The sequence below is a fragment of the Panicum virgatum genome, chromosome 9K (genome assembly GCF_016808335.1).
Source record: "Panicum virgatum strain AP13 chromosome 9K, P.virgatum_v5, whole genome shotgun sequence".
Taxonomy (NCBI): Eukaryota; Viridiplantae; Streptophyta; class Magnoliopsida; order Poales; family Poaceae; genus Panicum; species Panicum virgatum.
The window spans coordinates 70,131,695-70,156,373 of record NC_053144.1 but is presented as its reverse complement, the minus strand read 5'-3'; the positions used below and the strand labels follow the sequence as shown (position 1 = coordinate 70,156,373).

Below are 24,679 nucleotides of genomic sequence, written 5' to 3'. Positions count from 1 at the left end.
AGAAACCGGATGGGCCGTGGCTGATCGGCTGGGCTGATCCCTTGTCCCCGGTGTCTGCCCGTCCGTCCCCCGAAACCACAAGCAGAGGGAGCAACCGCCCCCCAGCACCCAACCCCAAAGGAAGGAAGGAAGGAGCAAGCAAAAGCGGCCACGCAAAGGACAAGCCGCAAGCGAAGCGCCCCCAGACTCGTCGGTTGGGTTCCCCCACCGAGTTCCTCCTTCCCCTCCCCTCCACCAGGCGCAGGCAGGTCCTCCACCACCGAGGCCGCCCTCCCGCACCGCACCCAAGGGGGCCCTCCTCCTCTGACCGTTTCCATGGAAGCGATGGAGGTGGACGACAGCGGCGGCCGCTGGGATTTCCTCGACTGGGTCGGCCCCGACACCTCCTCCTGCATCTTCCACCTCCTCGACGACCCCGCCGACCTCGCCCGCGCCGCCGCCGTCTCGCGCTCCTGGCGCCGATTCGGTACGCCCCTCATCCCAATCGCCCTCTCCTCCTGCCCTCCACACCCCTCTCTCTCGTCGGCTCCCTTGCCTTCCTAATTGGTTCCCATGCAGTGATCGACCGCGAATTCTGCAAGACCCTGTGCCGCCGGATATGCCCCGAGGTCGCCAACTTCACCCGCGCGGTCGTCGTCACCCGCTCGCCGCCCGCCTCCGGCCCCAGCCGCGACACCGACTCCAGCACCCGCGACAGGGACCACGTCGTCTACTCCTACCTCGGGGGCGCCCTCGTCTCCGCCAAGCCCTCCATGGACTGCATCCTCCGCTGCATCGGGGCCTCCACCACCGACTATTTCCCCGAGGAGACCATACAAAACACGCTCGACCCGCGGGACCGGGTCAATCACCGCCCCTCCTACTGGTCCAGCGCCGGCCACGACGATCCCGACGCCCCGGAGAGCTTGACATACAGGCTTAGCTCTGATCTCTGCATGATTCATGAGGTCAGGGTACAGCCCTTCGAAGGTACGACTACTCCACATACACTTGATTTTGTATTAGGTTGTCCTCATGTCTCTACTAGTTGCCTCCATACAATTAGATTTGCTTTTAGTTACTTCCTTTGGTTTAGTTGGTGTACACTTTTATTTATTATTTGTGATCAGCTTCGGAGCTGAGATTGCTGTGAAAATTGGCCGTGTGCGGTTGCGCAGGCCGGAAACTTTCCCTTTTCTAAAAAAAAATACAATTAGATTTGCCTTTCCGGGAGATTGACCCTGTGAATTCCATTGCCTTTTCTGGTTTTGTGCTGCCAGCTTTCTTTCAGACAGGCAATCCTATCTACGCTTCAAAGGCGGTGCGAATTCGGCTGGGCCATTCCAAGCTTCCTCCTGGAGAGGAGTCTTTTGTTACGGATGAGAATGAGAACAGGAAGGCAACCGCTGATGAAAATTACGTGTGGACGTACACGTCACCAGAGTTCCCTATGCTGCCGGTGAGTTTGTTAAAAGCCAGCATCTCCCCCCCTCTTGTTCCCTCCACTCATCTACCGACCATCAGGCAGCAGCTTCTTTTAAGATGGCATCCGGCGCTATAAAATATACATGTGGCACTCTGCGAATTTTAGCAGTCTGTTTGGAATATGCTGGAGAGATCATTCCCTTTGCAAGATAGTCAGTCAAGTGCTATGATCTTAATCCTAGACATTTATAATTGAAATTCGAAAACTTCCAGTCATTATGTTAGCTTTCAGCAATAGAACAGCTTAGTTTTTTTTAATAATTTATGCAGTATCATTGCAGCTAAGAAAACGATAACCGAGCCCACAAGAAGTCCGTGCTCTAGCTTGCCTTCTATTTTAATTTTGTTTAACTGTCTGAGACTGTCACTGGTCAAATATTCTAGGCAAAAGGAGTTTTGGTACTGAATGTCCGAGCTTGTATTTTTCGCTTTCCTTGGTTAGACCTGAATGGATGATATGGCAACTTTACTGATGCCATCTTATGTTGGCACGGTAGGAAAATGTGTTACAGACCTTCAAGCTTCCACGCCCTGCCCTTTGCATTGGTGGTGTAGTGAAGATTGAACTGCTGGGAAGAATACAGAAACAAGCTTCAGATCACAAGTATTACATATGGTAAGTTCTCAATCTTCTGATTTTCTATGTTGACTGGTCAACTGTTTTCTTTTTCATGGTTCTCTTTGCACAAAGTGACAGTGCCATAATTTAGATCCGAGGAGGGAACTGGTATGGTTGTTATGAAAATTTCAACATTGCATATGTGTTCAGTTTCAAGCTGGAATTGGAGTGCGCAACTTATTTTTCACTGACAACCACAAAATAGTTTGTCTACATCAGAACCATGTCCTGTTTGATTCTTATTATCTTCCCTTTAAACTCATCCACGAGAAATACATGCCGTCTTGTGATGGTGAATTTTCTGGTCTGTATATAAGTAGAGTTTGCTTGCTATAATTGTCTGAAGCACATCCTTGGATATGCATCAACTCTGTTATGCTGACGTTTGTTTTCCTTTTGTGTGTTAACAGTGTCTGCCATGCCCAAGTGATAGGGCGCTCGCTTTCACCTGATTTCATGGTCGACATCTCTGATCCTGCCGATTACTCAATCCTCAAGTATTTACCAGGTGCCAGTAACTTGCGCATGGAAGACATAATCAACAGTGACGCTGAAGACTCGGCGGAGTGGCACTCGCTTGTTGCTAGGTACAGGCAGATGAGGCATGTGGCGATGGTGAATATGCTGCTTGGTCCTGTACAGTTTATGGATGGAGACGACGATGTCGGTGGTGTCACAGATGATGAAATATACATGTAGGCTTTGTTTGCTGGACTGGAGCACTCTGTAACTTAATAGAACGAAGGTTCAGATGCAAACTGTTTCTGTTTTTGCAACTCTGCTTGCTCTGGTTACCCAATTGAACGAGGCTAGGTTGTTCAAATGAGTAGAGTGCAAACAAACAGTTACTGTTCCTTGTTTTGCAATACTTGTTCCGGTTTTGCTTCGTTCTTGGTTTGCTCCTTATCGTCTTACCTTTTTTTCTGCCGGATGCCTGGATGGCTGAACATTATGGCCAAATGCTGAAATCGTTCTCGTCTGTTGCAAGCCCTCCCTTGATCTTCCCTTGCCTTATCAGCTCCCGGCCATCAGCTAGACGGCAGTGTGGAGCACGCGCCGCTCTCCGCGCGCTCCGCTGGCCGCTGCCGCCGTTCTGCTCCCCACACGCCGGACGGCCGGAGCTGCAGTTCAGGTAGCAGGACCCCAAGTTCGCCGACTCTACTTGATTTTCTTTCCTCCCTCGAAGTCTGACATGGCATCGATTTGGTGGCGTCAGTGGATCGAGGGTCGCAAGGGCCTGTGGTGACGGCAATGGCGCCGGTCGCCGGAGGCGACGCGGCCTCGTCGGCTGACAAGGCGGCGACAGCAATGGCGCCGGTCGCCGGCGGCGACGCGGCCTCGTCGGCTGCCAGGGCACCGCCTCGAGAGATTTACAGGTTAGCCCCCTTATACTTTTACAAATAACCTCCTAATTAAGTAATTCGGATCGCGGGATCCAACATTTTACAAATAGCCTCCTTATCGGGACCAATATTGTGCAAACGGCCCCTCTCCCTCTTCCCTGGATCGGCCGACGGCGACGGCCGCCGAACCTTCCCTCCCTCCGTCCACTGCAGGCGCGAAGTCCAAACTATCCATCCCTAGCTCCAATCCTATCACAGGCTTTCCTGCCCTCCGGATCAAAGAATATTTGCGACCCCTCCGATCATGGGGTAATGTTCGTGAGGAGCGATTCGCCTGATCCGATGTATCCGTCGCCAATCACCGCCATCAGCTGGAACCACGAATGCTGCTGCACGATGATCACCAGTGGTGGAATGGGAGCATTCGGCGAACGATTGTGACCGTTGCTGCTGCGCAAAGAATGTGTGGCGGCCGCGAAGACCTTGCCATGGCAATGGCATGTTCTTCGGAGAAGCAGCCCGTTCGTGGATGTGCATCATCACGTTGTTTATGGTACATTGCTACTAACTTCTACTTCACTGTTGAGACTGGATTTCGGTGTCTCTAAACTCCATTTCTGCTCAAGAAGTAGTAGGCCGCAGTTGAATGCATTAAATTGGCACAAGGGATTTGCATTAGGCTGATGCAAATTGTTTCAGCTCAGTCTTCTGCATTAAATTGTCACCATGACTAGAGAAAGTTAGCGCTGAATTGGCCACTGATTTGCCACATACAAGCTGAATTACAGTATCTCTGAATTACAACTAGAAAGTCCTTGATGTGCTGATGGAATTGAATCTTGATGTCAGTCTGAACACTCCATTCATTGGCTTGGTACTGCTACCAGTGGTTATCCATGTGACCGTTTTGTGACTTTTCTTGAATAAATTCTCCCCCCATGCCTTTTGACAAAATTGTGTTTCCTAGGTAGTGTGCATTCAAAATTTGAGTAGTCTTCTGTGCAGTCTTTAATTCCAAAGTTCTATCTGGTTGCCTTGTAAGATTTGATCTACCTTGCTTGTGGTTGTGGTACTTTGTTTACCTCATGCTCGGAAATAGATATGTTCCTGCCCATTTGATAATCAGGAACATCCAGAAGTTATACCGAGATGGATGTGCACTAAAGGAACTTCTCTAGACCATAAATCAAGTTCTGCAAATAATCCAAGTGAAATGTCTTGTTAGAAAACCGATGATAGTGAAGTGCAACTATCTCATGACTCATGAATCATGGATAACACAAGAAGTGTGGTGCAAAGTTACCTTCAACCGTACCACCTTTCTTATTGCCAGGATTAATCCTGGCATTAGGCATTGAACATTTGTGACATCATGCCGTAAGGTGTAAATCTGAAAATGTTGAGTGATGTGGTCAGTTCAGTGTATTTCAGTCGAACCATAGCACTATGCACTAGAGCTTATAGTACCTCTCCTGGGCCTGAGAAATTGATTGATGTGCTGGAAACAAGACCTGGAAGAACCATACTGTGTACACGCACTCCATCTTCTCCAAGTACTTGGCCCCTTGCCTATTCCAAAATATCAGTCAATTAGTTTCTGAACACATTTTGGTGTTGTGGATTATTTAAACTAGTCAGAAATGCACACAAAAAAGAGGTTTCTGTAGCACTCTAGGAAGCTACAATTGCAATATCTTCTATCGACACTTACTGGATTACTGGTATCCATATCTTCCCTGTTGTATATCTGGCCAAGATCTGATATATTATTTGCAATCTGTATTGCATCTTGCGATGGCAAGTCCTGTCGATGTCAACATTACTGCATCAGTCTGCAAATTCCTGACAGCATATATTGACAACTGTACTTTGAGTAGTGTAGATTTGTTTGTTTCTTTTTGCATTTCATTCATCGACGGGTGATGTTCCAGGGCACATATTGTTTCGTGGTAACACATAACAAATGGTTTGATTTGTCATGAATGCTTCATACCGATGGGTTAGGTTTTGATTCCACAATTTCAGCATTGCTGTAGTGAAATGAGGCCTGTATAGCAGCTTGTTGAAGGAGCACTGAGCCAATCGATAATGTTGGTGCAACCAAGCAACCCTGATCAGGGAACCAGCATAAGTTGGCTTGCTTAAATGGAACTGGCAATGTAAACTTCGGAAATAGTATGATAGTGACAATATACCATGCTTGCCTTCTCGCAAAATGCTGAAAGTTCAGTTACTGTATCTAACTCAATCTTTGGAACATAGACAATGCTGCTTAAACCAAATGCTGCTGCCTGTTCACAAATCATTTCAGATAGACAAGCACTATTATATTTGTTATCAGGTTTTTGACATGGAAAGAATCTGAAGCACAATCTGATGATTCTTGACATGATTAGGCCTTTACCTGACAAATTAGATAATTAATTTTAGTTGTGAATTATGTTTTCCTCAATCATTGTCAGGATTACTGAAACGCATTGCGTCCTGAGTCAGTTTGGTGCTTAAATCCACCCTGGGACTTTTGGATGCATATGAAACCATTCGATTTGCATAGCAGTATTTATTTAGCTTTGGGATTAAGTACCTAGCAATTTGATGCAGCTTACATATCATTTTCCTTGTTGTAGGTGGACATCGACATACCTGCTTGACATTGTCATAAACAGTTGAAGGTTCACTGAAATCAACAACCACGCCAGTTGCTCTCGACTGAAAGAACAGACAACGCAATTAGCCGAAGATGCCCTGAAGAAGCAGCCTGAAAATTTACAGCGGCAGAAGGTATGTACTTGTGCTATGGAGCCCAGAACCATTGTGAGATCATTGAGCACCGGAATTTCCAACGGCTCCTCCATACCACTAATCTGGAGTGCAATGTGCCAGCATTCACAAAGGGTCCGAGATAAAGAAGAGAAGCAGCAGCTTGGAGATTGAACGTGAGAGACAAGTGCAGTGCAGGGGAAATAGCACATTGAATGAACGGTGAGCACCTGTCCCGCGTCCTCTCCAATGCCCTGGGAATCGATTGCCCCTGCAAGCTCCATGCCCCTGGCTTTACTGACTGCAACAATCGCCGTCCTCCCAATTTCCTTTGTGGCCCCGATGATAACAACCTGGACATAATAGCACCGGCAGGCGGCAGGCTTTGCCCTCAGAAGGAAGCTAACGGTGACAGAGAAGTTGGCTTTCCCAAGAACACAGGCAACGGCAGAGTACAGTACCTTGATTGTGCTCTGGGACGGTGGCGTCTCCATGGAGCACAAGACCTTGGCTGCTGCATTCCTCGTCGCAAATTTCCCGCATGTTCTGATTCGAACAGGATGGCATAACGAAACCATCTTCATTCAGCAGAGCCGCTGGGGGAGAGAGCTCGAGTTTGGTGAGTATGCTCTTTTTTTTTTTGTCCTCCCGTTTTGTGTCCTGGGGGGCTATCTTATCCTCTTTGTTTGAACGTGAGTGTCCTGAAGCCATTTGGCAGGCTTGCATGCGTAAATGTCAGCTTCTTGGAGAGGACCCCCTTCTACTTAACTCTAATTTGTAGGTTAGCACTGATGCAACTTCGATTGAATGCCTGAAATGGGGACCAGGATCGGGTGCAGTTATAACTGTGACTGCAACTTAAGCAGTACCACCAACATCTACCGTCCAGCCACCAACCAATACAACAGATTGACAGTCCCTCTCCAGACTCTTCTTCCACCTCCGTCCACTGCATACAGCCCGCAACGATTTGCCTCCCTCGTTCCATACAAACAAAACGAAATCACTCTAAGAGTCCAAGTTTGCACTACCTTGACCATACTCCACAGCTAAGAGAGCGGGTGTATGAGTTTGGCCAAAACTCTCTACTTAAGTACTACAACTTCATGAATGAAATTGAAAATCAACCAATTCTAACTTGTTTCTCTATCGACTTAAATCAAAAAAAAAAGAAGAAGAAACCAAGAAACATCACTGGAATAGGCAGTGATTTTTCTGCAGCGCTGCAGCTACACAGCAGCAGCTTACACTCCAGGGCCTACTTTCAGTAGCAGATATTGCTAGGCAGCTGTGGTTCATTTGATTGGCTGTTCAAATCCATCGGATCACCAAGCCATTCTCATCCTCTTCGTTTGCTCACAAGATATATGATGTGGGTGCTCCTGGAGTCGTACCCAGCGAGACTACTCTTGGCGTTCATTCTAGCTATAAATCTCGAGCAGCTCCATAGCATGGCCACTGCGGCCTTCACCCTTCGCCGATGGTGTTTGGCCTTCTTCATCTTGCCCGCCATGTTCGCGACGTCCTCCTTCGCGTCCTCCCACAGCGCGGCGCAGTCCTCGGTGCAGGCCGTGCAGCCGACGGCGGACCTGAGCAGACGCAATGAACGGATGAAGAAGAAGAGTTTTTGAGGGGAAGAAGTAGTGGGCTAGCTGTAAATCTGGAGCGTCGGTTAGCTTTTGGACGGCAGATGTAGTTGTACCGCTTAAGTTGCAGTCGTAGCTATGACTGCATCCGATCCGGGTCCCTGAAATGGACTCGGCCTTGTTGCGTGGACTCTAGTTAATCCAGTGTCTTGTTGATCCTTTGATGCAGGTAGCGTAGCAAGGCACTCTGGATGCACTGTGAGGCTGTTAATTAATTGCCCTTGCCCATTTGCGGAAACCAACACGGCCCAGTGGCTCGTGGTGAGAGGGATTTGCCGGCCCGGACGCGCGCCAATCTCTTGTACTGGCAGTGGCCACCCACTTGTGCAGCCGTCGTGTTCCCTGATTCCCTCTCGCTTACGGCCTTGTGAAAAAGCACAGCGGTTACTTAAAGCCGGCACGAGCTGCTCCTGGCGCCGCACGCTTATGATGATTGCAATCTTGATCGCAGCTCTGCTCGTGCTCTCCGTCTCCGTTGTCACCGTCGGCGAGAGGCGGAGGAGACGGCGGCGAGGCGGCGGCGACGGCGCGTCCGACGGATTAGGCCAAGGTAATGATGGCGCAAACTCCACACCTGGATGTGCTGCTACGTTTTTACCTTTGCCTAGTTCTAGTCCTGCTTTTGTGTCGTACAGTGGAATCTACTGCCGCCGCGGCTGCTCGTGCGTTGCTTCGCTTTGCTGGTTTCCTCGTGCTTGTTCGTTTTGCAAGCCAAGCATCGTCCGCTTTCTGGTCCTTCACCTTTCTATTCTACAAGATCGCATGCTCATCTTATTCGCAAGGGATACGCGACGCCCGAAACAAGCCTGCTTGTCGTACATCTCGATATCGATGGGAATCGATTCCGGGAGAGTGAATCGATCCATCAAAACATTTTGAAACGAGCCACTGGTACCATGTTTCTTTCTCTTTTTTTTTCTTTTTTCTTAAAAAAAACGAGCTGGTACTGGATCTCAGCATGCGCGCTCAAAGAAAAACAAATCACTGTTTTCTTTTACTCCTACCACAATATGGCCACTTTATTTCCGTCCATCATCCGAGATTTTTTTTTGAAAAAAATAAAACATCTGATATTTTTAGGAAAAACAAGAGAAAAACCCCAACACGATGTCAATATACAGAGATAATAGTTGATCTTGTCGAGCGCATGAGAACAAAATGCAATGTTTGTGTTGGATCATCATCACCCACGGATCATAAAAATATACAGTAGTTTCGTCTTTTCTGGGGAGGCACCAGCAGCACTGCAGCAGCACTGCAACCTCGCCTCGGTAGTCGGTGATCCACTGCTGCTCCGGCAGCAGCAAAGCTGTGTGTTTAGATCTGTAAAATGGTGGTAAAAAGAGTTATATCGGACATTGTAGTACACTGTAATACTTTTCGTTTGTTTGTGGTAATTGTTGTTTTATCGTAACCTAACTAGGCTTAAAAGATTCGTCTCGTCGTGTACATCAAAATTATATAATTAGTTTTTTATTTACATATATTTAATGCTTCATATATGAGGTAAAAAATTTGATGTGATAAGTAAATAGTGAAGTTTGGAGATAGAAATTTTAAATCTAAACACAGCCGAAGAAGAAGGCAAGGGCGCCGCCCCGGCCGGTCGTCCTCCGTTAGCCCCACCTGGTGTAATCTCCATGACATGCGGGGCCCCGCAGAACCGGCTAGCCTTTGGATGCGCACGCCACGCGCACTCGAGTGAGCTGCCTCTGCCTGACCGACCGCGCCGAGTTAGGGCCTGTTTTCCGAGGCTTTCGCTCCTTCAAAAACACCTCCGGCTCTAGTTTTTTTGATGGAAGTTTTTTAGTGGAGTTGGAGTTGTTTTAAAAATATTTGGCAAAACGACTTCACCTATTAGATTGAGGTGATAAAATGTCTAAATTACTCGTCCTTGTATTTTTTCCCTTTTTATTTTCTTTTTCTTTCTCTTTTTTTTCCTTGTATTTTTTTCCTTCTTATTTTCTTTTTCTTTCTCTTTTTTTTCCTCTCCTTATCCATTCACCGCCGCAAGCTCCCCTCCAGCTCTAGCTTGCCCTCCTCCCCCCTCCTCCACGACGCCGAGCCGGACACCTCGGCCCCCGCCGCCGCAAGCTCCCTCGGCCGCCGGCCCTCTCCACCGCGCCGCCGGCCACCTCAGGGCCCACCTCGCCCGCGAGCTCCCTCCGCCGTCGCCCTTCTCCACGTCGTTGTCCGCCTTGGGCGCCCCCGCCGCCCGCGCGCTCCCTCCGCCGCCGGCCGCCTCGGGGGGCCCTCGCCGCCGCGAGCCCCTCCGCCGCACGCCTCGGCAACCCCCGTCGCCGCGAGCTCTAGCCGCCGCACGCTCCCTCCACCGCCGGCCGCCTCAGGGCCCCTCGCTGCCCGCCGCCGCCCGCCCGCCTCGGGGGCCCGCCGCCGCGAGCGCTAGGGTCTGCGGGGAGGGGTAGTATGGGACGGAGGGAAGCGGATCCGCTTGGAGCCACGAAAACATGGCTCCACCTCTCGTATAGAAGCCGCAATCGGCTCCAACACCGGCTTCTTGTCTGGAGTTGCAGCAAAAATACATATTTGGCAGAGCTCTGACCGGAGCTGTTGGTGGAGCTGCTCATGGAGGCCTGCCAAACACAGCCTGAGGCGAACCAACGAACGAACCTGTCATTGGACTCGGTCCCCGGTCGGTTCGGTGCTCCGGCTCCGGCACGTCGCTGGCCGATCCGGATCACGGCGGACGAGGCTCCGCTGCAGTTGGCCGCCGTGCAGTTGAGTCACTGCGTGTGGGGCCTGCACGAGTGGGGCCCACGTGGCAGTGACCCAACTACAGGGGAGGTAACTGCAGCGGATCCGGTTCGGATCACGGCGCCATCCGGTGGCCCACCAACCACCATACGTCCACCTCCCACGCCCGCACGCAGATACGCCGCCGTGGTCGCCTCGCATGTGTGCCCGGCCCCGCTGGCGCCCATTATTTATTTATTGGGCGCGCAAAGAAGCTGCCCGCGACTGCCCGCGGCACCCCTGGCGGTTAATGATGGGGCCATGAGTTTTAAGATCTACAGTACTACTAGTAGGGCGGAATGGGTTAGCAATAGCAGCAGGCAGGCAGGCAGGCATCCAATCGCTTTTTGCCTCCATCCCCAAGTCCATCGTACAAGGACAACACGTCATCGGGTTAGATTGCTTTTTCACGCTGCTCTTTCTTCCCTTTGCTGCATCAAAGCACCGAGTCTTTTACTTATTTTGATTTGATTACAATACAAGAAAAGGCAAAGCAGCAGCTGGTCATCAGCGTTAGCGTCACATTACGAGCTGAGCTGCCAAATCTTGCTCCTCTCGCCAAGCCAAGGTAAAATACCATTCCCACCTCGCGGCCATGCTTTCTACCGCTGTGACACAACTGTTCAGCAATTGCCTGCCTCACCAAGCAGGAACAGTGATGCTACGGCCGGTAACATGCAGTAGCATCTTTTTTTAGTTCCCAATCGCCTTGTCCCTGGTGCCCGTCATTCCCTCGAGTCCAAAACCCACCCAGTTCTCAACCACGCCTGATTATGATTAATAAACAAACAAACAAACCCAAACGTGATTTGTGACGACAAGACCCCTCGCCTCGAGCTAGCAGCCCGTAAATCAAATCCCCGTGCCGTCTCGGCACGGGCACCCTCGCCTCCGAATTGACACTTCACCAGACTATAAAAATCTCTTCTCTACGAGTAGCGGTAGGATCATCACGGTGGAAAAGAAATTTATATTCAGATCGCTCGGCTTGGTGTGGCGCTCATGGTTGCCGGTATCTTTCCACGCTGCAAATGGCGGAATGCCTACTACTGTAGAGAAATAATAAAACAGCAGAGGATTCCTCCTCCCCCTGCGCTGCGCTGCGCCTGCTCGTTTCTTCTCTAGCGTTTGTTCCCTTCTCTCCTGCTCCGTTTGTTCCCTTCCTCCTCCTCCTCCTCCTCAGTTCCAGCAATCCCCTTCAGATTTATTAGCTACCAGTGTCCCCAGTCGCTCGCGCCACTGAGCTTTCCGCGCTCTCAACCACTCCAGATCACGGCCGCTGGTGCTGCATAGGCGCCGGTGTCAAAGAAATGAGCTTGCGGGGCGACCCGGCGGCGGCCGGGGACGAGACGGCGGAGGAGCTGCTGGAGCGTGTCCGGGGGATGGTGCCACCGGCGCTGGCGGCGGCGGGGGCGGCGGCCGGGTTCCCGGGCCGGTGGAAGGCGATCGCCGCCAAGCTGGAGGCGCTCCCGGCGTGCCTGTCCGACCTGTCCAGCCACCCTTGCTTCGCCAAGAACGCGCTGTGCCGCGAGCTGCTGCAGTCGGTCGCCGCCACGCTCGCCGAGGCGGCCGACCTCGCGGGGCGGTGCCGGGGCCCGCCGCCGGACGGGAAGCTGCGGACGCAGAGCGCCATCGACGCGCTCTCCGGGAAGCTGGACCTCAACATCCGGGACTGCGCGCTGCTCGTCAGGACCGGCGTGCTGTCCGACGCCTCCGGCCCGTCGCCGCCGGCGCACGCGGACGTCCGGGAGCTGCTCGCGAGGCTGCAGATCGGGCACACCGAGGCCAAGAACCGGGCCGTGGACGGGCTCCTCGAGGCGCTGCGCAGCGACGAGAAGAGCGTGCTCTCCGTGCTCGGCCGCGCCAACGTCGCCGCGATGGTGCAGCTGCTCACGGCGCCGGCTCCCGTGGTCCGGGAGAAGGCCGCCACGGTGATATGCCAGGTCGCGGAGTCGGGCGCCTGCGACGGGCTGCTCGTGTCGGAGGGCGTCCTGCCGCCGCTCATCAGGCTGGCCGAGTCCGGCAGCCTCGTCGGCCGCGAGAAGGCCGCGATCACGCTGCAGCGCCTGTCCGCCGTGTCCCCTGACGCTGCGCGCGCGATCGTCGGCCACGGCGGCGCCGGCCCGCTCATCGAGATCTGCCAGACGGGGGACTCCATCTCGCAGCCCGCCGCGGCCGGCGCGCTCAGGAACCTCTCGGCGGTGGCGGAGGTGCGGGAGGCCTTGGCTGACCAGGGAATCGTCCGCATCATGGTGAACCTGCTGGACTGCGGCACCGTGGCCGGCTCCAAGGAGCACGCCGCCGAGTGCCTGCAGAACCTGACGTCGGGCGGCGACAGCTTGCGGCGCGCCGTGGTGTCCGAGGGCGGGCTGCGCAGCCTGCTGCTCTACCTGGATGGCCCGCTGCCGCCGGAGCCCGCGGCGGGCGCGCTCCGGAACCTCGTGGGCGCCGTGTCGCCCGACAGCCTGGTGTCGCTGGGCGTGCTGCCCCGGCTGGCCCACGTGCTGAGGGTCGGGTCGATCGGCGCGCAGCAGGCGGCGGCGGCGGCGATCTGCCGGATGTCGAGCTCCGCGGAGATGAAGCGCGCGGTCGGCGAGCACGGGTGCGTGCCGCTGCTGGTGCGGCTGCTGGAGGCCAAGTCGAAGGCGGCGCGGGAGGTGGCGGCGCAGGCGCTGGCGAGCCTGGTGAGCTGGCCACCCAACGCCCGGGAGGTGAGGAGGGACGACAAGGGCGTGCCGAGCCTGGTGCAGCTGCTGGACCCGAGCCCGGCGAACACGGCCAACAAGTACGCCATCGCGTGCCTGCTGACGCTGGCGGCGGCCAAGCGGTGCAGGAAGCTGATGATCTCACACGGCGCCATCGGGTACCTCAAGAAGCTCTCCGACATGGACGTCGCCGGCGCCAGGAAGCTGCTCGAGAGGCTGGAGCGCGGCAGCCTGCGCAGCCTCTTCAGTAGGAACTAGCGTATAGCGGCTGTAAAAACTAACAAAGCTGCCTTCACTCGCTGCTTATACATTGGCATTTTTTTTTCTTTTTTGCTGTATAACATGTATAAAAATCAAGTCCAGTTTGACACACACACACTCTGTTAACTGTCGATGAAATGGTGATGTGCAGGTGTTCGTGTTAACCGAATATATATGGAGCTGTAAAATAGCAGGGTGATGGCTCGAGTCTGCACCTTCACGCTCTGAATAAGTTATTAGTAGCAATTTTTGTTTTCATTTCACTTTGTTCGCTATAATCAGCCAATAATATTTTTTTCTCATACTAAATCAATACCAGTCAGCCATTAATATTTTTTTTACAACAAATCGGTACCAACCACAGCACAGCCAGTACCCGTTGATGACAAGGAGACCAAGACAAGGTGCGATTAGCTAGCCAGTCGCGACATGCACTTTCCAGCATTGTACAACACACTAAAAGAAGAATATTATCCACGGTGGCACAGGTAGGAGCCACGTGTGAACATACAAGACGTAACCACGTCCATTACTAGGCAATCAAAAAAAGAGTACCGCATGAAAGCATAGGTGCCAACCCATGCATTCTGCACCGGCACACATATACTACTGTACATTATTCCCTCTCTTCTGCTCTGTTTGTCTATTTCCAGCTTATTCTTTCGCACAGACCATTATTAAATCAGCTGAAATCAGACTAGCCGAAATTATCGTGCGGTCCATGCTGAAGTACAGCTCAATTTCGAGCGACCCATCTCATGCCTTGACTTTGGCCACGGGGGCGCGGGAAGGGAGTTGCTGCACAAGCCATGGAAAGCAACGGAGCACACGAAACATTAGCGTCGCACACTTCCATCCCCGAAGAACACTTGCACAACGACGCAGAGGCAGGTGGCCACTACCTGATAGCAGGAGATGAGCGAGGTGACGAATCCGAGAGCTCCCGTCACTCTGGGAGTCACCTTCTTGGGTGCCAGCTGAAGAAGCCCGATGGCCACGACCACGTCCATGGCCGCCTTCACCAGGGCCAGCAGCCGCTCATCCGACTGCTTCATTTTGTTCTGGTACTGTTCGTTCTGCAAAATGCGTGGCCACAGAACCAACAACACAGGTGGAAAATTTAAGCAAGGGTTTTGCATAATACACTTGATGCTCTCGTTTATGATCAGAAGATCAGTCAGTGGTAGAAAGGAGGAAACCTCGTATTTATCAGTGTGCCTCAGCTCTCTTGCAAGCTTCCTCATTGATTTCGATAGCCTCTTAAGCTCTCCAAGCTGCAAACTCGCAGAAACACGATCAGTCATCATGTGCCGTAGAAAACTTGAAGCGTATGCGAAGAAATTATGCGTACCTCGACTAGACTAACACAGGCAGAAGAAGCCATCCAACAGTACAGGGATATCCTGGCAACCCGGTCCGTCGCCTCCTTGTTCTGGCAACAGAAGCAAAACAAATCTGTTAATAAATCATACGTTATGCAGTTGGTCATCATAACGTGCGGGGACTAAGCCTTTAAATCTCGACAAACCTTGATAATTCCTGTTCGTCCTAACCACACAATTTGATCCAGGAATAAGAACGTCGAAAGCAGTGCATTTTTAGACTGAAATTGTAGAAGCCACAGGTCAAGTATCATTCTGAAACGGAGGGATTGATGGTGAACAGTGATGAGTAATAGTCTAATAGAGTACCTTGCCAAGCAGGACCAGTGTGAGAGGAGCCCCTTTAGCAGGTGGGCTGATAAGAGCATGAAGATCATTGACCCACTGGAGATGAAGCATCAAAAAATTAATACACTACCTCTAAGAAAACTGATACAACAATGAGAGTTCGGTTTGACGGGAGAATCATATCTAACTGACCTTGAGGAGACGGAAAACTTTTCGAGCTAAGGTGGTGGATCTATCGACATCCTGCGCGGTGCCGGGCTGCCCGTTGCTTATGAACTTTGAGCCGTACTGAATCGCCCTGCAGATCTTGTCCCTAGCCTCGGCTTTGTTCAGGTACAGAACAACGAGGCCGAGCTCAGCTCGTGTGGCATCTAACGACCCCATCTTCCTGTACTCAGTGAGGAATTCGAGAATTCAGAAAAGCATAGGCATACACAGTACAAGAGGCTGATCCTTTGCTTGTTTTGTTTATTTCGTTACTGAGGTGGAGTTTCTCAAAGACTGAAAGAAAAGAGAGCAAGCCGGTATGGAAATGTGCAGACAGCGTCACAGCAAAGCATCCTTAGTATGAGTGCATTGCATCACTGCATCAGTGGTATGTATGTACGAACATCTAGCACAGCACCACTTCCGCAGTAGAAGTTAATCCATCCACTATTACTCCATTAGACAGCAAAATAACAGAAATCCCCCAACATCACTTCTAAAGCAGTCACTTGTGAAGTAGCTTGTCTATCCATCACACAGACAAGGCAGGCAACACAGCTCAAGGGCGTCACTAGAACTGAATTACTGAACCAAAACGGAGGGAACTGTAATTACCTGTTGCTGGTGATGACACAGGGAGAATGGTTGAGTTGCTGGTGTCAAGTGTCAACCGAGGCCTTCCAGGGAAGCCAGTCCTGGAGCAGCTTCCTCAGCAACTTCACTGCGCCATTCGATTTGTGTGGATTGAGATGAGATGACAAGTACGTGGAGGGACGAGCTCCTCTTCCTCCGCTGAGGAGGGACAAGTTTGGAGTCTAGCAAGTAGCAACCTTTTCTTTGTTGTTGAGCGCGTGGCGACAAGAAGCAAGGAAAACTTGTTGGATTCCCGGATTCACTTTACTGATGTGTACTTTTTTTTTTTTGAGGTGCACATTCTGGGCCGGAAACCGTAGAGGTGATGTAATGGGCCAAGAAGTGAACTTGGACCGGATGCAGCCTGATTCGCTGAGCGAGAGGGAGGCGTGGGCGGACCGGCGTGAGAGGATGCGGTGGCCGGCGGCGCAGGCGGCGAGCCAAACCAATGACGGACCACGGACGGTGAGGAACGAGGGGGGCCGAAGACGGATGCCGCGACGGAGATGCACCTCCGCGCCGGCGACGTCTTACAGCGCGGCCAGGGAAGTCATGACCGTAGCGCCACGGTTGGGGCCTTGCCTCTGGGGAGGAAGGTGAGGAGCCGCGGCAGACGAGTCGCTAGGAGGGAGCGCAGCACTGCAGCCGGCGGCGAGGGTGGAGGGGCGGGACGGGGCGCGCGGCGGCGCGGGGGATTGGAGTTGGGTGCGGGCCGCACGGGCGGCTCGCTACTACGGATTGAAAGGTACGCGCCCTCCGCAACCAACCGTCCCAAACCCCCAACCAAACTCTCCCTCCCTCCGCGGATTGGGCTCTGTCGCCTCCGCGCGCACGCGCCGCCCATGGCCTCCTCGCTCGTCTCGCGCCCGCACCTCCCCCCGCGACCCGTCCCCGCCGCCACCCTGGCCTCCACTTTCCGGGCCCGCGTCGCGGCCGGGGGCCTTGGCGGGCTCGGGGTCGCGGCCGGCGTGCGGTGCCAGGCGCAGGCGGCGGGGGACTTGGACAGCCACTACATGCGGCGGTGCGTCGAGCTGGCGCGCAAGGCGGCTGGACACACCAGCCCTAACCCTATGGTGGGCTGCGTCATCGTCCGTGACGGCCGCGTCGTCGGAGAGGGATTCCACCCCAAAGCCGGCCAGCCACACGCGGAGGTCACATGTCTCACACACTCTCTTTTTTTTTTGGATGATTAATTTCACAAAAAGAAAGATTCCGATGGTTGATCATTATAATGCATAATGGAATTTGCCTCTAGCATTAGTTTTGATCATGGAAGAGTCCACATTAGGTGTTTCGAGTTCAGCTGGTTCCTGTCAAAAGCTTGCTGCTTGTAACAAATTGGTTTCTTCTCAAGTAAACTGTAGATCATACAAGAGTAGATCGAATTATCCATAGTAGTAAGAACGAGTTCTTCATTTTTCAGAACTGATAGCTATACTGAATAATCAAGAGTTCTTCGCTTTTATCCAAAGAGACATTCAACGCTAAACCCTTATTCATGAAACATCAACTCTTGACATTTATGGAGAGTAATCACTAATTTTCAGTTTACACAGAGCACACTATATACCAGTATGAAGCAACAAAGTTATTTGCTGAGCAAAGAATATCACAACAACAATTACATCTTGTAAAACAACTGGTCAGCCGTCTGTTTATTATCAATGTTCTAAGGAGTGACTAGTTTTGTCAGGCTTGTCTCTTTACTTCGTGGTCGTCACTTGTAGCTGTTACCCAAAGAATCATCTACTGTATTTTTTTATGCCATAAGAAACTAAGAATAACCATCGATTAAAAAGTTATGTATATTATGCAAGAATAAACAATAATACTTTATTATTTAAGCTGTGAACATCATGGTGTATAAAAAATAACAATCAAATAACTCCTAAACAAACAAAATGTCAATCTCCATCAGAAGGTAACAGTGACAACAGTTGGTCTTTTATGTAGGAATGGTTCGAGAAGAATGTTTATTGATTTATTTTGGGGCAGTGGATGCTGAATCTTCCTACTACACTCTACTTAAAAATTCCCTCCTATTAAACAGTTTAAGTCACTTCCCAACTTAATTCTCAAATTGCTACACTTATGTATATGTTTTACACTGGCTTAAGAACATACAATGCCAAAGTATCATTGTCTATGTAATATCATAACTGAGTGAGTGTTAAATTCTGTGCAGGTATTTGCTCTAAGAGATGCAGGTGATTTTTCTGAGAACGCAACTGCTTATGTGAGCTTGGAGCCCTGCAACCACTATGGAAGGACTCCTCCTTGCACTGAAGCACTCATCAATGCGAAAGTGAAGGAAGTTGTCGTGGGGATGACTGACCCAAATCCTATCGTCGCATCCAAAGGGATTGAAAAGCTCCAAGGTGCTGGGATAGATGTGAGGGTGGGTGTCGAGGAAGCGTTGTGCCGCAGACTGAATGAGGCTTACATCCATCGGATGCTCACCGGGAAGGCTTTTGCAACTTTGAGGTAAGTATCCAACTCCAAGTATCTTGCTAAATTTGGTGCTGGCATTTGCACTACGGGACTGGTAATTGATAGGTAGTGTACAATGCTCATTGCGTAGCTGGACATTGAAATATAAGTTGGACCATAGATCCTAAAAGAAATCGTGGTCTGAAAAAAAGTTGAACGCTCAGTGCTTCATGTATGTTAGGGTATAATATTCATTTTTGTAGTCTGTGTATCAAAAGTGTGCTCCTATCCACCCTGGCGAAACGTTGAATATTATGGCTTCATCTATGTAGTGTAGTAATATCCAGTATCATGTTCTTTGTTTCAAAGCAGTGCTCTGGGCATGCCCCCATTGAATATAATATGCAGTATTGGTGACCGTTTTTATTTGTTAAATGAATAACAGAGCTACACTCTCAATGAATGGAATTGTCACAAACCAAATTGGGAAGGGAGCTGATCAATCGGGTGGTTACTACTCGCAATTGATGAAAGAATACGATGGGGTCATAATTTCAAGCGACCTGGCCAAAATGTCAACCTTGCCGGTGTCACATGAAGCTGGAGCAAACCAACCTCAGTATATCATCATAGCACAGGGAGAAAGTTCCCGACTACATATCCCGTCCCTCAGCAAAGAACATGCATCTAAGGCTATAGTTCTTGCTGATAGTCCTGTCACCGTGGAGCCAGCAGGGGTCGAAGTCGCAGTCCTTCGTCAGGTAGATCTAGACTCCATCCTTCAACTCCTTGCACAGCGAGGGCTTTGCAGCGTGCTGGTGGATTTCAGAGAGGCCGGGGAAAGCTTCGCGTCGCTTCTGAACGACTTCCAGGAGGACAAGCTGGTGCAGAAGGTTGTTCTGGAGTTGCTGCCTGTTTGGCTGGCGAGCGAAGGGCTCAACAACCTGGCTTTTGGCGGCAGACAATCGTTTCCGCTGAAGAACGTGGAGTACAGGGATGTGAATGGGTGCATGCTGCTGGAGGGCTATGTCGATGTCTAGAATCGTTTCTGCAGGATGTCTAGAGTGCCAGTGTTTGCTTGTCCACCTGTAAACTGATAGTCGTGTAAACTTTGGCACTGCAACCCCATGAGATTTGTTATAGAGCTGAATCCATGTCATGAGATCTTTGTGCACTACTGCACTCCCATTTTCACTGTTCTTTTCTGATCTTCTGAATCATACTATCATGATGCCTTCCATCGAGCTGCTTCCTGTTAACAGTTAAAACTTGCAAGCTTCCAGCTTCCATGGTGGGCTGAATTGGTTACTGGTCTCGACGGAGTCCACTCCTCGGTCCTCGCTCTCCTTCCACTCCACTGCTCACCACCAACCAACCCATCCACCATGGCGTCAGAATCCGAGCTCGGCAACGCGGTGCCGCACTCGCATCACCCCCACGGCACGGAGACGCGGACCCACATCGCCGTGGACTACCGCTCGGAGGCCTGCCGCCACGAGCCCCACGCCGGCGAGATCCACGTCACCTACGACCACCGGCACCGCGGCAGGGACGGCTCGCGCTGGCGCTCCCGCCGCCGCTTCCTCCCCGGCAGCGCGGTGGCCGCCACCATCCGCGCCCCCGCGGGGGACACCTCGGGGGCTCAACTACAACCTCTACCTCTCCTCGCTCGAGTGCTCCCGGGACATGGACGAGATCGACTTGGAGTTCCTCGGCCACGACAAGCGCGCCGTCCAGACCAACTACCACGTCCAAGGGGGCGGCGGCCGGGAGCAGATCCACCCGCTCCCCTTCGACTCCTCCGACGGCTTCCACCACTACGCCATCGCCTGGGACGCCAAGGCCATCGAGTGGCGCGTCGACGGCGAGCTGATCCGGCGGGAGGAGCGCCGCGAGGGGGAGCCCTGGCCGGAGAAGCCAATGTACCTGTACGCCTCCGTGTGGGACGCCAGCGACATCGACGAGGGGAGGTGGACCGGCAAGTACCACGGCCGCGACGCGCCCTACGTCTGCAGCTACAAGGACGTGGTGGTGCCCACCATTGCGTTCTCGGTGGAAGACGAACAAGAACGCCAGGATGCTGCTGCTGCTGGTGATGCCGCCGCGACTGCTGCTGTTGTGGAACAACAGGCGGATGCCGTGACCACTGCGCCTTCAGTGAACGATGAAGGTGCGTGTCAGGATGCAGATGCCAGCAATGCGCCTGCTGATGATGACCCGGCCGCCGCCGCCGCCGGCGCTCCTGCTCCTGCTGTGGAAGAAATTGCGGATACCACCGGGGCCGGCGAAGAATAGATCTTTGGTGGTGCTCTGTCCATGATTCAGTGCGTTGCAGCAATGTGTTAGAATTTGGTGATCTTGGTGTCATGCTTTGTTATTTTGCTGTCACTCGCTGCCAAATAAAAACAAAACTATTACTACTACTAGGCAATGTGTTATTCTTCTCGTGGTTGTTTCGTTGAATAGTTGAAATTTTGAACTTCGGTCCCTGTATCTGTATGATTAATTTACTATTGACAATATCTTTGCCGGCGCACTTCCTATGCTATTTGCTCTCAGTCAATCGTTTTTATGCAAGAAAAAGCTTTCATTTGATAGCTGAGGATGAATTTGAGCGTCGGCTTTAGATTTATGAGCATGCATAAATGCATTAGCCTGTTTTGAATGAAAAATCCATGAAATAATGCAGCATTGACCTTGCTTAGCATAGATTCCAATCATGTCAGGGCTGGGCCTATGAGTGCTGGCCCAATATGAAGAGCCCATGTGGCATATTGGCAATGGCGAGGCCCATCGGCATCTCGGCAGCACGTGCCCACAGCCACGCAAGCCGAACCAACTGGCTGCGCCCACCCGTCCCTAGTCCCTAGTCCCAGGCTCCCAGCTCTAGCGAGCGCGATGGCCGCAAACGTGGCGCTGCTCTCCGCCTCCTCGCCTTCCACTTCCGCCGCCGTCGCCTCATCGTTCCTCTCCCGCCGTCCTCTACCTCGCTGCTGCGCGGCCTCCCCCCGAAGAGCAAGCTCCCGACTCTCCATCAGTAAGCTCACCTTTCCCGCTCGCTGCCCGTACCAGCTAACCTCGCCGATTTAATTCCTTGGCTGTCATCTCCAGCTTAGCTGCCCTGCCCCCGTGCTGCGCAGTGCTGTCTCGATCGGTTTTAGTAGCGTCTGTGAGAATTTGGGTGGAATTAGAAGGTGAATTTGAAATGCAGGCGGTCGAATGTTGAGAGGAATTGGGTTTGGACGTTTGGCAGTGCAGGTTGCGTGGTTTTATGCCCAGCGGATTCCAACCCCAAAATTCATGACATCTAGATTCAGACTACATGTGTTGTACACTACTTGTACTGTGCATCTTTCAGTTCTGAATTACTCTAATTGTTTGCCCGTAATCTGTTTTCTCATGCCACGGCAGTGGCGGCGTTGGGCGATGACCCAATCAAGGAATGGATTCTTACAGAAGGGAAGGCCACGCAGATCAAAGGGACCAGGTCCATTGGTGGTGGCTGCATTAACGCCGCTCAGCGCTATGATACTGACGCTGTCCCCTTCTTTGTGAAGACCAATAGGTGTGCGGAAAAAATCTCTTCTGAACTCATAAATGTTGTCCTGGAATTGTGTGAGTACTGATTTTTCGTGTTTTGTTTTGACAAAATGATGGTGTGGTACATTTTTCACATGCCAGCCGCATTGGTCCTGAAATGTTTGAAGGAGAAGCTCTTGGTTTGAAGGCAATGTATGACACAAAGTCGATCCGTGTTCCTTTGCCATACAAGGTGAGTGAGGTGGCAGATTCAGCATTATGTAGTACAAGCGCATATGTAGATTGCATTAGCATCAATGTTGTGATACTTTTACATGACCAAAACTGTGGTACGGATACACAATTGAAATACTCATATAGTAACTCTGAAAGCTTAAGACCTAGCTATTTAAGCTACTAGTTAATTAACATGTATTTTCATATTTTTGTTCCACTGATCTGAAGATTGTTAATCATCTAGGGGACCCAAACTCCGTGTATATATAGGCTTACTTATTTCAGTAGCTCTCTGAATTCACTTGTCGTTTTTTTACTTTAATCCTTGTTTTATGTTTGCCCGTTAGTATAGGTTGGATCATTGCCCACTGGTGGTTCTTTTATCATCATGGAGTTCATAGAATTTGGTCGTTCTAGAGGAGACCAGGTAACTATATACCAAATGTTTTTAAGATTTAATTTGCCTGTTTATTCTCTTTCTCTCTTTTTTTTTCTAGCTAACAGAAAAAAAAATCATCAGTCAGCTTTGGGAAGGAAGCTTGCTGAAATGCATAAGTCTGCTAAGTCTGATAAGGGATATGGTTTCCATGTTGACAATACTATTGGCAGGTAGAATCAGTTTGATTGAACTTGGCATGTTTCTTGAGGTTCGTCATGGATGCTATCCCAGACTCCTTAATCCACCTACTATTTTTTTTGCAGCACTCCACAAATTAACACTTGGACTGCCGACTGGATTGAGTTTTACTCTAAGCATAGATTGGGCTACCAGTTGGAGTTGGCATCGAGACGATATGGAGATTCAGCCATATACGAAAAAGGTACAGTTGGCAAAATGGATTTAAGTCACTACTTATCACTTCTCTCAGGTTTGCCAAATTGTTCTTCTGTCAGGACTTATCATTTCTCTCCAGTTTGCCAAATTGTTGTTCTTAGCTAAGTTATGCTGAGTGATTGAGTGTAATAACTGAACTTTTCTCTCTTCCTTTTTTTTGCATAAATTCATATTCACAGGTCAGCGATTGATCAAGAATATCCGTCCACTTTTTGATGGCGCTGTTCTTGAGCCCTGCTTGCTTCATGGTGATTTGTGGAGTGGAAACATAAGCTCTGATACTAAAGGAGATCCAGTGATATTGGATCCTGCTTGCTACTGTAAGTAAAATTCACTGGTTAGCATCCGAACTCAGAATCATGAATTGGTTGCAAAACAATGAATTTACTTGATTCTTTCCAGTAGTTTCATCAAGTTATTCTACTTTTTTTGTGCTGTTGCTGAACATTTCCTGGATTTCTGTACTGTCTTGAAATGTGGCAATTTTTACACTCAATATACAATTTATGAAGACATACTTACCACTACCAGTTCTAAAACTGCAGATGGGCACAATGAGGCAGAGTTTGGGATGTCCTGGTGTGCTGGATTCGGTGGGGACTTCTATAATGCCTATTTTCAGGTATTTGTTTTTTTTTTCTCCATATCTGATTGGAGCACTGGCAAATCTGCACATGAAAATGATAATAGACGTAATTATAGTGATCCACCGTCCGAGATTGTTGGTTATGGGTCAGATTTCTTTTGCAGAGATTGCAGAGTTACCTTTTGTTGGCCTATAAAGACGCCATCATGGGCTTGAAAATTGTAGCAGGAAGGTTCCTTCCATAAAGTAGTATCAGCAAGCGTAGTTCTTATCTTACACCACCTAATATGGCCGTCCATGTGTTAGCGTGGGCCTTGCTTCCTTTTTTTTAGTGGAAATCTCTTGTTTTGTAGGGAGGGCCTATGGATCACTCCCACAAAATATAGCTCCCACCGCCAGCTTTACATCCTGAGTGCTTGTCTAGTGTCCAGTCCGATTTAAATTAGAGGCCTTATGGACGGTGGATTACTAAATGCTTCATTATTTCTTTGCGGGTAAAATGCTTCATTATTTTGATAGAGATATTAACGGTTCTTTGAAACATACAGGTGATGCCTAAACAGCCAGGATTTGAGAAGAGGAGGGACCTCTATCTCCTCTACCATTACCTGAATCACTACAATCTTTTTGGCTCTGGATACCGCTCATCGGCGATGTCCATAATCGAAGACTACTTATATCTGCTTGCTGCTTAGTTTCTGCTGTTTATTCTCGCATGAAAACTGAAGCAGCAATGTACATGCTCCATTGTGTATCGCAGTATGTTGTGGATTCGATTTCTTGTAAAATGTCTACCTCTTTTGTGCATAGATCATACTACATCCTTGTATCATGAATCACTAAAAGATCCTCAGTTTGTGTAAATATCTCCCTATTAATTCATCGTGATCTTGTTTGTGGATACGTTTGGTGCCTCTGAAGAATAATGTATTCCGCGTCCCCAGTCACCGTTTGCGTGGTGGACATTCATGATTCTGTCCCAAGAAGAACGAGTCAACATGATAGTGATC

General features: G+C 50.5%; 5 protein-coding genes and 1 pseudogene across 9 annotated transcripts; 4 read left to right on the top strand and 2 right to left on the bottom strand.

Moving 5' to 3' along the window:
* Window positions 1-120: 120 nt before the first annotated feature.
* On the top strand, window positions 121-2,951 carry LOC120647552 (F-box protein At4g00755-like). Its single transcript, XM_039924378.1, has 5 exons — window positions 121-466; window positions 559-969; window positions 1,260-1,438; window positions 1,962-2,080; window positions 2,494-2,951. Exons 1-5 carry the CDS (start codon window positions 316-318, stop codon window positions 2,780-2,782), a joined length of 1,149 nt encoding a protein of 382 aa, XP_039780312.1. The 5' UTR covers window positions 121-315; the 3' UTR covers window positions 2,783-2,951.
* Window positions 2,952-4,068: 1,117 nt separating this feature from the next.
* Window positions 4,069-6,836, bottom strand: LOC120647554 (dihydrodipicolinate reductase-like protein CRR1, chloroplastic). Of its 2 annotated transcripts, none has more exons than XM_039924382.1 (10): window positions 6,648-6,836; window positions 6,417-6,539; window positions 6,216-6,290; window positions 6,070-6,135; window positions 5,622-5,717; window positions 5,420-5,536; window positions 5,138-5,230; window positions 4,894-4,995; window positions 4,730-4,816; window positions 4,069-4,619 (listed from the first exon to the last, which is right to left on the bottom strand). In XM_039924382.1, the coding sequence occupies exons 1-10, from the start codon at window positions 6,768-6,770 to the stop codon at window positions 4,587-4,589; spliced, it is 915 nt and encodes a 304-aa protein (XP_039780316.1). In that variant the 5' UTR covers window positions 6,771-6,836; the 3' UTR covers window positions 4,069-4,586. The 2 variants fall into 2 exon arrangements, with proteins under 2 accessions (XP_039780316.1, XP_039780315.1); XM_039924381.1 differs by having other exon boundaries at window positions 4,069-4,533.
* On the top strand, window positions 6,833-13,784 carry LOC120647551 (U-box domain-containing protein 4-like). 2 transcript variants are annotated; one of them, XM_039924376.1, is made up of 3 exons: window positions 6,833-6,967; window positions 8,002-8,382; window positions 11,856-13,784. In XM_039924376.1, exons 2-3 carry the CDS (start codon window positions 8,259-8,261, stop codon window positions 13,547-13,549), a joined length of 1,818 nt encoding a protein of 605 aa, XP_039780310.1. In that variant the 5' UTR covers window positions 6,833-6,967; window positions 8,002-8,258; the 3' UTR covers window positions 13,550-13,784. The 2 variants fall into 2 exon arrangements, with proteins under 2 accessions (XP_039780310.1, XP_039780311.1); XM_039924377.1 differs by lacking the exons at window positions 6,833-6,967; window positions 8,002-8,382 and adding an exon at window positions 10,524-11,310 and having other exon boundaries at window positions 11,341-13,784.
* Window positions 13,785-13,827: 43 nt separating this feature from the next.
* On the bottom strand, window positions 13,828-16,211 carry LOC120647555 (peroxisomal membrane protein 11-1-like). The gene is made up of 8 exons (XM_039924383.1): window positions 16,045-16,211; window positions 15,415-15,610; window positions 15,244-15,318; window positions 15,081-15,155; window positions 14,904-14,984; window positions 14,752-14,826; window positions 14,455-14,628; window positions 13,828-14,350 (listed from the first exon to the last, which is right to left on the bottom strand). The coding sequence occupies exons 2-8, from the start codon at window positions 15,604-15,606 to the stop codon at window positions 14,309-14,311; spliced, it is 714 nt and encodes a 237-aa protein (XP_039780317.1). The 5' UTR covers window positions 15,607-15,610; window positions 16,045-16,211; the 3' UTR covers window positions 13,828-14,308.
* Window positions 16,212-16,409: 198 nt separating this feature from the next.
* On the top strand, window positions 16,410-20,981 carry LOC120647556 (annotated as a pseudogene).
* A 366-nt stretch (window positions 20,982-21,347) lies between these two features.
* On the top strand, window positions 21,348-24,572 carry LOC120647553 (protein-ribulosamine 3-kinase, chloroplastic). 3 transcript variants are annotated; one of them, XR_005664828.1, is made up of 9 exons: window positions 21,348-21,529; window positions 21,904-22,057; window positions 22,174-22,264; window positions 22,601-22,857; window positions 22,951-23,069; window positions 23,263-23,403; window positions 23,629-23,705; window positions 24,023-24,129; window positions 24,218-24,359. XR_005664828.1 is itself a non-coding variant. In XM_039924380.1 (9 exons), exons 1-9 carry the CDS (start codon window positions 21,391-21,393, stop codon window positions 24,362-24,364), a joined length of 1,032 nt encoding a protein of 343 aa, XP_039780314.1. In that variant the 5' UTR covers window positions 21,353-21,390; the 3' UTR covers window positions 24,365-24,572. The 3 variants fall into 3 exon arrangements, 2 of the variants coding, with proteins under 2 accessions (XP_039780313.1, XP_039780314.1); XM_039924380.1 differs by lacking the exon at window positions 24,023-24,129 and having other exon boundaries at window positions 21,353-21,529; window positions 22,601-22,675; window positions 22,769-22,857; window positions 24,218-24,572; XM_039924379.1 differs by lacking the exon at window positions 24,023-24,129 and having other exon boundaries at window positions 21,350-21,529; window positions 24,218-24,572.
* The last annotated feature ends 107 nt before the right edge of the window (window positions 24,573-24,679 follow it).

Excerpts from the sequence above, each read along its gene's own strand:
- LOC120647552 (XM_039924378.1), top strand. The coding sequence starts at position 316 with ATGGAAGCGATGGAGGTGGACGACAGCGGCGGCCGCTGGGATTTCCTC. Across the intron at positions 970-1,259 it reads CAGGGTACAGCCCTTCGAAG|CTTTCTTTCAGACAGGCAAT; the intron begins GTACGACTACTC and ends TTGTGCTGCCAG. Across the intron at positions 2,081-2,493 it reads GATCACAAGTATTACATATG|TGTCTGCCATGCCCAAGTGA; the intron begins GTAAGTTCTCAA and ends GTGTGTTAACAG.
- LOC120647555 (XM_039924383.1), bottom strand. The coding sequence starts at position 15,606 with ATGGGGTCGTTAGATGCCACACGAGCTGAGCTCGGCCTCGTTGTTCTG. Across the intron at positions 15,156-15,243 it reads CACTGGTCCTGCTTGGCAAG|TCTAAAAATGCACTGCTTTC; the intron begins GTACTCTATTAG and ends CTACAATTTCAG. Across the intron at positions 14,827-14,903 it reads CCTGTGTTAGTCTAGTCGAG|CTTGGAGAGCTTAAGAGGCT; the intron begins GTACGCATAATT and ends GCGAGTTTGCAG.
- LOC120647553 (XM_039924379.1), top strand. The coding sequence starts at position 21,391 with ATGGCCGCAAACGTGGCGCTGCTCTCCGCCTCCTCGCCTTCCACTTCC. Across the intron at positions 21,530-21,903 it reads AAGCTCCCGACTCTCCATCA|TGGCGGCGTTGGGCGATGAC; the intron begins GTAAGCTCACCT and ends ATGCCACGGCAG. Across the intron at positions 23,404-23,628 it reads ATTGGATCCTGCTTGCTACT|ATGGGCACAATGAGGCAGAG; the intron begins GTAAGTAAAATT and ends CTAAAACTGCAG.
- LOC120647554 (XM_039924382.1), bottom strand. The coding sequence starts at position 6,770 with ATGAAGATGGTTTCGTTATGCCATCCTGTTCGAATCAGAACATGCGGG. Across the intron at positions 6,291-6,416 it reads TTGGAGAGGACGCGGGACAG|ATTAGTGGTATGGAGGAGCC; the intron begins GTGCTCACCGTT and ends ATTGCACTCCAG. Across the intron at positions 5,231-5,419 it reads AATCAAAACCTAACCCATCG|GACTTGCCATCGCAAGATGC; the intron begins GTATGAAGCATT and ends TGACATCGACAG.
- LOC120647551 (XM_039924376.1), top strand. The coding sequence starts at position 8,259 with ATGATGATTGCAATCTTGATCGCAGCTCTGCTCGTGCTCTCCGTCTCC. Across the intron at positions 8,383-11,855 it reads GTCCGACGGATTAGGCCAAG|ATCACGGCCGCTGGTGCTGC; the intron begins GTAATGATGGCG and ends CAACCACTCCAG.